The sequence below is a fragment of the Macaca mulatta genome, chromosome 19 (genome assembly GCF_049350105.2).
Source record: "Macaca mulatta isolate MMU2019108-1 chromosome 19, T2T-MMU8v2.0, whole genome shotgun sequence".
Taxonomy (NCBI): domain Eukaryota; kingdom Metazoa; phylum Chordata; class Mammalia; order Primates; family Cercopithecidae; genus Macaca; species Macaca mulatta.
This window is the reverse complement of record NC_133424.1, coordinates 6,585,769-6,599,343: the sequence shown is the minus strand read 5'-3', so window position 1 is coordinate 6,599,343 and position 13,575 is coordinate 6,585,769. Positions and strand designations below refer to the sequence as shown.

The 13,575-nt window shown below is 48.7% G+C and overlaps 1 protein-coding gene across 1 annotated transcript in view; it reads right to left on the bottom strand.

Moving 5' to 3' along the window:
* CATSPERD (catsper channel auxiliary subunit delta) overlaps positions 1–13,575 on the bottom strand; it is a 59,674-nt gene that overhangs the window by 25,004 nt on the left and 21,095 nt on the right. Inside the window, exons 8-13 of the mRNA XM_015122579.3 lie at positions 11,644–11,727; positions 9,752–9,902; positions 7,468–7,563; positions 6,506–6,588; positions 3,538–3,714; positions 1,327–1,440 (exon numbers count right to left, since the gene is read on the bottom strand). Coding sequence (XP_014978065.3) covers positions 1,327–1,440; positions 3,538–3,714; positions 6,506–6,588; positions 7,468–7,563; positions 9,752–9,902; positions 11,644–11,727 — 705 coding nt within the window. The remainder of the gene's footprint in view (positions 1–1,326; positions 1,441–3,537; positions 3,715–6,505; positions 6,589–7,467; positions 7,564–9,751; positions 9,903–11,643; positions 11,728–13,575) is intronic.

Below are 13,575 nucleotides of genomic sequence, written 5' to 3'. Positions count from 1 at the left end.
TTTAATTTTTTTTGTAGAGACAGGGTCTCACTATGTTGCCCAGGCTAGTCTTGAGCTCCTGGGTTCAAGCGATCCTCCCACCTCAGCCTCCTGCAGTACTGAAATTACGGGCGTGAGCTGCTGTGCCTGGTCCTCATGTAACTTACTGAATACTAACAGTGAAAAACAGAAAGTTTGTATCAGTACTGGAAGCACAGTTCCTACTGAATGTAATCAGTTTTGTGCCATTGTAAAGTCAAAAAATTGTAGGACCATCTGTACTTGCAACTAATGTCTAGGCTTAGACACTTGGATTTTGGATCTAGAAACATCCAAGCACTTCCTGCTGGGTGGGGGAAGGCCATGGGGTCAGGGCTCTTAGCTGCTAGCAAGAGAAGCCTGAGCAACAGGCTGAGTTAAGAAAATGAGGCCGGCGTGATGGCTCATGCCTGTAATCCCAGCACTTTGGGAGTCCGAGGTGGGTGGATCATGAGGTCAGGAGTTCGAGACAAGTCTGACCAACATGGCAAAACCCCCTCTTACTAAAAATACAAAACTCAGTCAGTCATGGTGGCATGCACCTATAATCCCAGCTACTTGGGAGGCTGAGGCAGGAGAATCGCTTGAACCTGGGAGGCAGAGGTTGCAGTGAGCCAAGATCGTGCCACTGCACTCCAGCTTGGGCAACAGAGCAAAACTCTATCTCAAAAAAAAAAAAAAAAAAAAAAAAGAAAGAAAGAAAAAGAAAAGTCAAGAATAGAAAATGAATTTATGAGCAGCTGAGAAGGATGGAGGCGGCACAGAGATGGCACAAGAGAGGCCAGGCAGCCAGCCGCACAGCCACAACCTCATCATGCCCAGACATGCAGAGGCTGGTCAAGGGGGAAGACACATAGAAATGGCTGGACATGGTGGCTCATGCCTGTAATCCCAGCACTTTGGGAGTCTGAGGTGAGCAGATCACCTGAGACCAGGAGTTCAAGACCAGCCTGGCCAACATGGGGAAACCCCATCTCCACTAAAAATACAAAATTCACCAGGTGTGGTGGCACATGCCGGTAATCCCAGCTACTCGTGAGGCTGAGGCAGGAGTATTGCTTGAGCCTGAGAGGCAGAGGTTGCAGTGAGCCGAGATCACGCTACTGCACTCCAGCTTAATGGACAAAGTGAGGTCCTGTCTCAAAAAAAAAAAAAAAAAGACACATAGAGACAATTTCTATGCAGAATCGTGAGTGCCTGAGTAGCGTCTCTCCTTGTGGGGGATGCCAAGGGATTTCCAGAATCTGGGAGTGGGCACCGGGCATGTGGCTGAGAATCCCGATAGCAGAAACATCGAGATGTACTTACCAGAGGAATCAGGGATGTGCCTGGCTGGGGTATCAACAAAGCAGTCAGTTCCAGCTGGCTGTGCATGTCAATGGTATACATCCTGTATGTAAATTCTCCTTTCAGAACCTCTATCTAGTTAGGAAGGCAAAGAAGAAAGACAATCATGCTCCTGTTCCCAGAAAGAAAGGGCAAGGAGGTGGGAAGGAGGAAAGGACCCTCCTGGTGCTGCCGCCTGAATCTCCACTTGTGCCTCTGGCTTCCCCACTAGACTCTTTATTTCCAGAAAGGGCTCAAGTTGGGCACAATGCCAGCCCTCCCTTCTCTCCAGAAGTATCCGCCAACCCTGACATTCGCAGTAATTGCTTTTTTTTTTTTTTTTTGCTTTTCTTTTTCTTTTTTTTTTTTGCTTTTGCTTTTTTTCTTTTCTTTTCTTTTCTTTTTTTTTTTTTGAGATAGGATCTCGCTCTGTCGCCCAGGCTGCAGTGTAGTGGTTTGATCATGGCTCACTGCAGCCTTGACCTCCCAGGATCAAGCAATCCTCTTCCCTCAGCCTCCCGAGTAGCCGGGACGACAGGTGTGTGCCACCATGCCTGGCTAATTTAATTTTTTTTTTTTTTTTGGTAGAGGCAAGGTCTTACTATGTTGCCAGGCTGGTCCCAAACTCCTGGGCACAAGCAATCCTCTCGTCTTGGCCTCCCAAAGTGCTTGGGGTTATAAGCGTGAGCCACCGTGCCCGGTTTCTTTCTGTTTCTTTAGAGTAGAGCCGCCCCAGTATGCATCTCCAGACCATAACAGTCTTGTCCATTTCCCAACACGGGTATGTCTTTTAATCCTCTCTCAATCTACGGGTTCGTTGGCTGGGTTTAGTGGCTCACAGCTGTAATCCTGAGGTGCAGAGGATCACTTAAGTTCAGGGGTTTGAGACCAACCTGGACAACACAGGGAGACTCCTGTCTCTGCCACAAAACTATATATATATATATATATATATATATTTTTTTTTTTTTTTTTTTTTTTTTGACATGGAGTCTCACTCTATCACCCAGGCTGGAGTGCAGTGGTGCAGTTTCGGCTCACTGCAACCTCTGCCTCCCAGGTTCAAGTGATTCTCCTGCCTCAGCCTCCTGAGTAGCTGGGATTACAAGCATGTGCCAGCACGCCCATCTAATTTTTGTATTTTTAGTAGAGACGGGGTTTCACCATGTTGGCCAGGCTGGTCTCGAACCCCTGACCTCACGTGACCTGCCCGCCTCGGCCTCCCAAAGTGTTAGGATTACAGGCTTGAGCCACCATGCCCGGACCCCTTTTCCTTTCCACGGATTTTGGAAGCAAGCCCCCAAGCTGTTGGGCCTGTAGCATTTCTCAAAGTCTGGATTTCCCTGGTGCAGGTGAACCCTTTCCTCTGTCTTTTGTATTTCTGGCAAATTGGCAGCTGGAGTGATGCTCACCCCATCAGACTGGAGTTTGATCGCGTTGGCAAGGTTCAGTGGGTGATGTGATCTATCTCTTACTGGTGATGAATACTATCTTGTTGTCTCTCTTATTTTGTTAATTTCTCTTTTTTATATTAGTTTTTTAGAAATTGGGGGTCTCATTTTGTCACCCAGGCTGGAGTGCAGTGACTCCATCATAGCTCACTGCAGCCTCTAATTCCTGGGCTCAAGTGATCCTCACACCTCAGCCTCCCGAGTAGCTGAGAGTACACACTACCACGCCCAACTTTTTTTTTTTTTTTTTTTTTTGAGACGAAGTCTTGCTCTGTCACCCAGGCTAGAGTGCAGTGGTGTGGTCTCGGCTCATTGCAACCTCTGCCTCTGAGGTTAACGAGATTCTCATGCCTCAGCATGCTGAGTAGGTGGAGTGACAGGCACCTGCCACCACACCCAGCTAATTTTTGTATTTTTAGTAGAGATGGGGTGTCACCATGTTGGCCAGGCTGGTCTGGAACTCCTGACCTCAAATGATCCGCCCGCCTCGGCCTCCCAAAGACTCAGTCTCCAAAGTCTCCCACCGTACCTGACCAACGCCCAGCTTTAAAAAAACTTTTTTTTTGTTTTAGAAGTGGGTCTATGTTGCCCAGGCTGGTCTTGAACTCCTGGCTTCAAGCAACCCTCCAGCCTCAGCCTCCCGAGCAACTGGGGCTACAGGCATGCACCACCATGCCCAGGTTGAATTTGTCTTTTTTAAACAGTGCATCGAACATTGATCTAAACAGTTAGGATCACCTACATTGCATCTTCCAACGTGAAGATCAGGGTCCATGAGAATTGCCTGGATATTCAGGAGGCACTTCTGGAAATCAAAAGCTGCAAAAGCTGTGTCACGCAGTGGGGTCAGTATTTCCAGAATCCCTGAGCTCCTGAACATCAGGGCTGCGTCTTCTGACCAGATGTGTTGGTGTGCAAACTAAGAAGAAAATGATTCTTGAGATCCAATCATTCTCATTGTTTTTCTGCAGATTTAAATTTTTTGAGACGGAATCTTGCTCTGTCGCCTAGGCTGGAGTGCAATGGCGCGATCTCAGCCCACTGCAACCTCCGCCACCCAGGTTCAAGAGATTCCCCTGAGTTGCTGGGATTATAGTCGCACGCCACCACGCCCAGCTAGTTTTTGTATTTTTAGTAGAAACAGGTTTCACCATGTTGGTAAGGCTGGTCTTGAATTCCTGACCTCGTGATCTACCCGCCTCGGCCTCCCAAAGTGCTGGGATTACAGGCGTGAGTCACCGCGCCCGGTCATGATGCAGATTTAAAGAAGGTAAATTCTTTTTTTGAGATGGAGTCTCACTCTGTCGCCCAGGCTGGAGTGCAGTGGTGCGATCTTGGCTCACTGTAACCTCCACCTCCCAGGTTCAAGCCATTCTCCTGCCTCACAAGTAGCTGGGACTACAGACATGCACCACCACGCCCAGCTAATTTTCATATTTTTAGTAAAGACAGAATCTCACTATGTTGCCCACGCTGGTCATGAACTCCTGGAACCAAAGTACCGGGATTGCAGGAAGGAGCCACTGTGCCTGGCCAAAATAATTCTTTTTTTTTTTTTTTTTTTTTTTTTTTTTTTTTTTTTTGAGACGGAGTCTGGCTCTGTGGCCCAGGCTGGAGTGCAGTGGCCGGATCTCAGCTCACTGCAAGCTCCGCCTCCTGGGTTCACGCCATTCTCCTGCCTCAGCCCCCCAAGTAGCTGGGACTACAGGCGCCCGCCATCTCGCCCGGCTAGTTTTTTGTATTTTTTTAGTAGAGACGGGGTTTCACCGAGTTAGCCAGGATGGTCTCGATCTCCTGACCTCGTGATCCGCCCGTCTCGGCCTCCCAAAGTGCTGGGATTACAGGCTTGAGCCACCGCGCCCGGCCTAATTCTTTTATTTTAAATTTTTGTTAGTTTTATTATTATTATTATTTTTAAGAAACAGAGTTGGGCCGGGCACGGTGGCTCAAGCCTGTAATCCTAGCACTTTGGGAGGCCGAGACGGGCGGATCACGAGGTCAGGAGATCGAGACCATCCTGGCTAACACGGTGAAACCCCATCTCTACTAAAAATTACGAAAAAAACTAGCCGGGCGAGGTGGCGGGCGCCTGTAGTCCCAGCTACTCGGGAGGCTGAGGCAGGAGAACGGCGTAAACCCGGGAGGCGGAGCTTGCAGTGAGCCGAGATCCGGCCACTGCACTCCAGCCTGGGCGACAGACCAAGACTCCATCTCAAAAAAAGAATTTACCTTCTTTAAACTTCCAGGAATTATAGTGGCTGTAGGCTGTAGTCTAGCTGGAAAAACACTGAGGTAGAAGTCAGTAGACCTGGGAGACTCTTTCGGCTCAGTCACTAACAACTTATGTGGCCTTGGGAAAGAAAGAAGCTGCAGCAACCATGCCTGTAATCCCAGCACTTTGGGAGGCCGAGGTGGGAGGATTGCTTGAGCCCAGGAGTTCGAAGGAAGCCTGGACAACAAAGCAAGACCCCATCTCTACAAAAAAAAATTCCAAAAATGATCCAAGTCTGGTAGTCCTAGCTACTCGGGAGGCTGAAGTGGGAGGATCACCTGAGCCCTGGAGGTCAAGACTGCAGTGAGCCAGTATCACACCACTGCGTTCCAGCCTGGGTTTCGAAGTGAGACACTGTCTCAAAAGAGAAAAAAAAAAAAAAAAAAAAAGCTGGAGCTTTTGTTTTCTCATTTGTAAATGGGGGATGACATTATCTCCTTCACGGAGTTACTGTGAGGATGGAAATACAATTTTTTAATTTTTTTCTTTTCTTTTGGAAATACAATTAGATAGGCACAGTGGCCGGGCACAGTGGCTCACGACTGTAATCCCAGCACTTTGGGAGGCCTAGGCCGGTGGATCACCTGAGGTCAGGAGTTGAAGACCAGCCTGGACAACATGGTGAAGCCCTGACTCCACTAAAACTACAAAAGTTAGCCTGGTGTGGTGGCGTGAGCCTGTAATCCCAGCTACTGGGGAGGCTGAGGCAGAAGAATTGCTTGAATCTGAGAGGTGGAGGTTGTAGTGAGCCGAGATCGTGCCACGGCATTCCAGGCTAGGCGACAGAGTGAGACTTCATCTCAAAGAAAACAAAAAATTAGATAGGCATAATGCACAAGAGGATGTCAGATGACACCTGTGCCACCACTTAGTACCACTTTGAGCCGGGACAGATGACTTAGGACTCTGTGCCTCAGTTTTTCCATCTGTCAAATAGGGACGACATGAGGAGCTACTCCTAAGATGATAGTCAAGGTTAAATAACGTAATACACGAAAGTGCCTAGACCAGCACCTGTCGTATTTTGCAAACTCTTCCCCTTTTAGCTGTTGTTGTTGGTATTATTATTTTGCTAACTAGAGTGATTTCTAGCCTTCGAAAAGAGGTTCAGAAGTTTGTGAACAAGACCATTATTCCTTACCAACTAATTTGTAACCCCACTTTCTTTTTGATTGTTGTTAAGACAGAGTCTTACTCTGCCTTCTGGGCTCAAGCAATTCTCCTGCCTCAGCCTCCCGAGTAGCTAGGATTACGGGCACCCACCACCACTCCCAGCTAATTTTTGTATTTTTGGTAGAGACGGGGTTTCACCACGTTGGCCAGGCTGGTCTTGAACTCCTGACCTCAGATGATCCTCCCACCTCAACCTCCCAAAGTGCTGGGATTACAGGGGTGCACCACTGCGCCCAGCCTGTAACCCCACTTTCTTTTTACCTACTTTGATTATGGAACTTGGCACGATGCCCAGATTGCCATAATACAAATTATCCTCCCGAGTTATGACTGCCAGTTCGTTTTCATCTAGGAAAAACAAAACAAGACCAAATGAAAATTGAAATGCTGGTCATTTCTGTGGACCAAAAGATAAGTATGGCTGGGTGCAATGGCTCACGCCTATAATTCTAGCACTTTGCCAGGCCGAGGGGGTGGATCACTTGAGGCCCAAAGTTCGAGATCAGCCTGGCCAACAACATGGTGAATCCTCCTCTCTACTAAAAATACAAAAATGAGCCGGGCACGGTGGTGTGTGCCTGTAGTCCCAGCTACTCAGGAGGCTGAGGCAGGAGAATCACTTAACGAGGGAGGCAGAGGTTACACTGAGCAGAGATCGTACCACTGTACTCCAGCCTCGGCAACAAGATTGAAACTCTGTCTCAAAAAAAAAAAAAAAAAAAAAAGGAAAGGAAAAGAAAAAGAAAAAAGAAAAAAATAATATGACAGCTATTTTCTGGTTTATAATCACAAAGTTCATGTGGAAAAGCCAAGCAATATGAAAAAATAAAGAGTTGAAGCTTTTTTTTTTTTTTTTTGGAGTCTCACTCTGTTGCCCAGGCTGGAGTGCAATGGTGCGATCTGCTCACTGCAACCTTCACCTCCCGGGTTCCAGTGATTCTTCCTTCCTCAGCCTCCTAAGTAGCTGGGATTACAGTCCCCCGCCACCGCACCTGGCTTATTCTTGTATTTTTAGTAGGGGGGGTGGTTTCATCATGTTGGCCAGGCTGGTCTCGAACTCCTGACCTCAGGTGATCTGCCCGCCTCAACCTCCCAAAGTGCTGGGATTACAGGCATGAGCCACCGCACCCGGCTGATTTCATGTTTTGGCTGGGTTGCGTCTGGCAGGCCTATGGTTAATAAGCCAGGTCTAAATATCTCTAGGCTACCAGTGGGTCAAGTACGCACTGACAGCAATGTTGTGGATGGTGATCTGGGCTTCAAAAATGGAAGTAAACAAGGTCTGTTCTCCTTTTTTCACCCGGACGGTGTCGACGAGCTGACCTAGGAGGTAACAGGACAGGTGCATGAGGCCCCGTGTGCATCATGGGAAAGGGGATGTCTACTACTGCAACCCCAGCTACCCGTGCCACCACCCAGCCCACCCGGCCAGTGGCTCTTTGATGTTCCTTATAGCTTTTGAGAGGTTTGCTATTCAAAGGAGAATGAATCAAGGAAAACACAGCACTGAAACACAATTTTGTTAAGCATGACAAGGAATGTGCTTTGGTTTAAGAAAACCCAACCCTTCTGCCAGGCGTAGGGGTGCATGCCTGTAATCCCAGTACTTTGGGAGGCTGAGATGGGCAGATCACTTGACATCAGGAGTTCGAGATCAGCCTGGCCAATGTGGCAAAACCTTGTCTCTACTAAAAATACAAAAATTAACCGAGCATGGTTGCACGCACCTGTAATCCCAGCTACTTGGGAGACTGAGGCAGGAGAATCGCTTGAACCCAGAAGGTGGAGGTTGCAGTGAGCTGAGATCGCGCCACTGCACTCCAGCCTGGGTGACAGAGCCAGACTCCATCTCAAAAAAAAAAAAAAAGAAAGAAGAGAAAAGAAAAGAAAAAAGAAAACCCGACCCCCATTAGTCTTCTCTATCAGCAAGCTCAGAGGGAGGGCCATTGAGTTTTTTGTCAACCAGTGGCTTGAACACAACGGAATGTCTTCTAATACAGGTGACCACTATAAGGAATAAAACAGATCGGGCTTGGTGGCTCTCATCTGTAATCCCAGCACTTTGGGAGGCTGAGGCTGGAGGATCGCTTGAGCCCAGGAGTTTGGGACCAGCCTGGGCAACAAGGTGAAACCCCATCTCTACAAAAAATAAGTTAGTTATGCATGGTGTTGCACCTGTAGTCCCGGGCGCGGTGGCTCACGCCTGTAATCCCAGCACTTTGGGAGGCCAAGGCGGGCAGATCACGAGGTCAGGAGATCGAGACCATCCTGGCTAACATGGTGAAACCCCATCTCTACTAAAAATACGAAAAATAAAAATACAAAAAAAAAAAATTAGGCCGGGCGCGGTGGCTCAAGCCTGTAATCCCAGCACTTTGGGAGGCCGAGACGGGCGGATCACTAGGTCAGGAGATCGAGACCATCCTGGCTAACACGGTGAAACCCCGTCTCTACTAAAAAATACAAAAAAAAACTAGCCGGGCGAGGTGGCGGGCGCCTGTAGTCCCAGCTACTCAGGAGGCTGAGACAGGAGAATGGCCCGAACCCGGGAGGCGGAGCTTGCAGTGAGCTGAGATCCGGCCACTGCACTCCAGCCTGGGCGACAGAGCGAGACTCCGTCTCAAAAAAAAAAAAAAAAAAAAAAAAAAAATTAGCCGGGCTAGGTGGCAGGCACCTGTAGTCCCAGCTACTCGGGAGGCTGAGGCAGGAGAATGGAGTAAACCCAGGAGGCGGAGCTTGCAGTGAGCCGAGATTGCGCCACTGCACTCCAGCCTGGGCAACAGAGCGAGACTGTGTCTCAAAAAAAGAAAAAGAAAAAGAAAAAGAAATGTTAAATACAAAGCCTCCTGAAACTCTGTAAAAGCAGCCTCAGAGGTGTCTGACTGGCGTTTTTCTGGGATGTGCCCTAAAGCTGGCAGAATAAACCTCCATGATGGAGACTCTTGTCACCATCACTTATTTCAGTTGTCACTATCTACCCGGCCCTAAGTATCCTGCAAGCCAGGAAGCTGGTGAGGACACAGAGAGATCCACTGAGTGATTATGGGCTTGTGGTCCACTTGGAACATGGAAGAGGAAAAAAAAATCAAGTGGTGGGGCCGGGCGCGGTGGCTCACACCTGTAATCCCAGCACTTTGGGAGGCCGAGACGGGCGGATCACGAGGTCAGGAGATCGAGACCATCCTGGCTAACACGGTGAAACCCCGTCTCTACTAAAAAATACAAAAAACTAGCCGGGCGAGGTAGCGGGCGCCTATAGTCCCAGCTACTCGGGAGGCTGAGGCAGGAGAATGGCGTGAACCCGGGAGGCGGAGCTTGCAGTGAGCTGAGATCCGGCCACCGCACTCCAGCCTGGGTGACAGAGCGAGACTCCGTCTCAAAAAAAAAAAAAAAAAAAAAAAAAATCAAGTGGTGGAGGGGTCACTCCTTCCCCTCCCTTTATCCAGGCTGTACCCGGCCCCTCTGGAGGAGGCCACTGGGCAGCAGCCCCACCCTGGGCCCCTGGGCTCACCCGCATTACGGGAAAACAACAGGCTCTTCTCAAACCACAGGAGCAGGATGCCTTTCTGGCCGGGGGCGATGACGATGTCGAGAGTCCCGTTATAGTCAAAAGACAGCCCCAAACTCCGGTTGAGGGGGTGGTCTGAGTACTTGAACATGCCCTGGGAGAAAAAGACAGCTTTCAGCCTCTCGCCAGACCCTACTGTGGAGTCCCACTGAGTCCTAATGAGGGAAGAGGAGTCCGGCTAGCCGGTGCAGGGGACAGCAAAGAAAGCAAAGAAGCCACAGATCTGCCTTTCTTTTTTTATTTTTATTAAATACAACTTTATTGTTTTGATAAGGTTACATTTCAGTTTAACCATTGAAAATTTAGCACTGAATAGAGAATCACTCTAAGTGTCAAATGCTCAATGCATTTTGAAGATTTATTTTATTTTATTTTATTTTATTTTATTTTATTTTTGAGATGGAATTTGGCTCTGTTGCCCAGGCTGGAGTGCACTGGCACGATCTCGGCTCACTGCCACCTCCATCTCCCAGGTTCAAGTGATTCTTCTGCCTCAGCCTCCCAAGTAGCTGTGATTACAGGCGCCGGCCACCATGCCGGGCTAATTTTTTTGTGTTTTTAGTAGAGATGGGGTTTCACCATGTTGGCCAGGCTGGTTTCAAACTCCTGACCTCAAATGATCTGCCCGCCTCAGACTTCCAAAGTGCTAAGATTACAGGCATGAGCCACTGCACCTGGCCTCATTTTGAAGATTTAGTACAGAAAAATGTAAGCTATCTCATCCATTAGTTGTTTATATTGATAACATACTGAAATGGTACTATTGGGCCAGGTGCAGTGGCTCACACCTGTAATCCCAGCACTGTGGGAGGCCAAGTTGGGGCGGGGGGTGTGGGGGGGTCACTTGAGGTCAGGAATTCGAGACCAGCCTGGCCAACATGGTGAAACCCTGTCACTACTAAAAATACCAAAAATTGGCTGGGCGCGGTGGCTGACGCCTGTAATCCCAGCACTTTGGGAGGCCAAGGCAGGTGGATCACGAGGTCAGGAGATCGAGACCATCCTGGCTAACATGGTGAAACCCCGTCTCTATAAAAATATACAAAATTAGCCGGGCGTGGTGGTGGGCGCCTGTAGTCCCAGCTACTCGGGAGGCTGAGGCAGGAGAACGGCATGAACCCCGGAGGCGGAGCTTGCAGTGAGCCTAGATCGTGCCACTGCACTCCAGCCTGGGGGACAGAGCGAGACTCCATCTCAAAAAAAAAAAAAAAAAAAATTACCTGGCCGTGGTGGCGGGCGCCTGTAATCCCAGCTATTTGGGAGGCTGAAACACAAGAATCACTTCAGCCTGGGAGGCGGAGGCTGCAGTGAGCCCAGATGACACCACTGCACTCCAGTCTGGGTGACATGGTGAGAATCAGTCTCACATAAATAAAAAAAAGAAATGATACTATTTTAAAATGGTTAAACAAAAATATATTATTGGCCGGGCACGGTGGCTCACGCCTGTAATCCCAGCACTTTGGGAGGCCGAGGCGGGCAGATCACGAGGTCAGGAGATCAAGACCATCCTGGCTAACACGGTGAAACCCCGTCTCTACTAAAAATACAAAAAAAATTAGCCGGGCGTGGTGGCGGGCGCCTGTAGTCCCAGCTACTTGGGAGGCTGAGGCAGGAGAATGGCGTGAACCTGGGAGGCGGAGCTTGCAGTGAGCTGAGATCATGCCACTGCACTCCAGCCTGGGCGACAGAGCCAGACTCCGTTTCAAAAAATAAATAAATAAATAAAATAAATAAATAAATAAATAAATGTTTAAGAATGTGTGAGTTGTAACGAAAACCTGGGCTTAGGCAAAGGTCCTCTGGGTAGTTCTTTGCCCTGCAAAGTTACTTACCTTCCCTTGATCCACTACAAGCATCCCCACCTGCGACAAAGAAAATAAGTGGAAGATTCCACCTAAAGACCCGACGATTTCTGCCTATGAAACAAACAGAAAATACTTCAGATGAATCCATCTCAATACCCACGTGTTTGTCAGTTTAACTTCAGATTATCTGATAAATTACAACGAAGGAAAGTCTTTTTAAAAAAAAAAAATAGATAATGCCCTCTCTGGAAATACAACACTTGACCAGGCGGGGTGGCTCAGGCCTGTAATCCCAGCACTTTGGGAGGCCGAGGCAGTGGATCACCTGAGGTCAGGAGTTCGAGACCAGCCTGGTAACATGATGAAACCCCATCTCTACTAAAAACGCAAAATTAGCCGGGCGTGGTGGTGGGCGCCTATAATCCCAGCTACTCGGGAGGCTGAGGCAGGAGAATCACTTGAACCCGGGAGGCAGAGTTTGCAGTGAGCTACAATCGTGCCACTGCCCTCCAGCCTGGGTGACAGAGTGAGACCTTGTCTCAAAAAAAAAAAAAAAAAAAAAGAAAAGAAAAGAAATGTGACACTTGGGTCAAAAACTTGAAAGAAGACAGCTTTGGTGTGAGTGTTTGGAGAAAATGATATGACCCAGACTGTTAGAAGAATGCCTGAGTCTTTCATTCCTGCCTGGGAGTCCTCATTTCTGATTGTTGGCTGGACAGTAAAGTGTCTAGCTGCTGACTTGGAACATGAATCAAGGTCCCCACCTAGGAATAGTGAGACAGATTTCCATAGCAGCCCAGCTGGCTACCTCCCACATCTTGCAGAGACACAGACAGACGGAGAGAGAGAGAGAGAGAGGGGAAGAGAGAGACAGAAAGAGGGAGAGACAGAGAGAGAGAAAGAGAGAGAGAGAGGAAGAGAGAGAGAGAGAGAGAGACTAAAACTGCTATCTTTTTTTTTTTTTTTTTTTTTTTGAGATGGAGTCTCACTCTGTTGCCCAGGCTGGAGTGCCTGGCACAGTCTCAGCTCACTGCAACCTCTGTCTGCCAGGTTCAAGCAATCCTCCCGGCCTCCCCCTCTCGAGTAGCTGGAACTACAGGCACCTGCCACCACATTTGGCTAATTTTTGTAGAAACAGGATTTTGCCATGTTGGCCAGGCTGGTCTCGAACTCCTCACCTCAGATGATCCACCCACCTTGGCCTCCCAAAGTGCTGGGATTACAGCCACCAGCCACAGCACGTGGCCTTGATTGTTTCTGAGACAGAGTTACATTCTTGTTGCCCAGGCTGGAGTGCAATGGCGTGACCTCGGCTCACTGCAACCTCTGCCTCCCAGGTTCAAGCCATTCTCCTGCCTCAGCCTCCCGAGTAGCTGGGATTACAGGTGCCCGTCACCACGCCCAGCTAATTTTCTGTATTTTTAGTAGAAATGAGGTTTCACCATCTTGGCCAGGCTGGTCTTGAACTCTTGACCTCGTGATCCACCTGCCTCAGCTTCCGAAAGTGCTGGGATTACCGGTGTGAGCCATTGAGCCTGGCCTCAAGATCCTTAATTTAATCCCATCCGCAAAGTTCCTTTTGCTATGTCAGGAACCATATTCACAGGTTCCAGGAATTAGGATGTGGACAGCTTTGGAGATCTAATATTCTACCCGCCTTCGAGACCTTCCCTCCACCTATCCCATTAGGAATTATGAGATCCATCTGGCCCTGGAAGGGACTCTAGGTCTTGCTCCATCACTCCAGCCAGTTTCTTCTCTTTTTCTTTTTTTTTTTTTCTTGCAACAGGGTCTCTCTCTGTCCCCCAGGCTAGAGTGCAGTGGCGTGATCATACCCCACTGTAGCCTCAGTCTCCCAGACTCAAGCAATCCTCCAGCCCCCTGAGTAGCTGGGATCACAGGTACCTGCCACCATGCCCAGCTAATTTCTTTTTCAATTTTTTGTAGAAATGGGGGAGG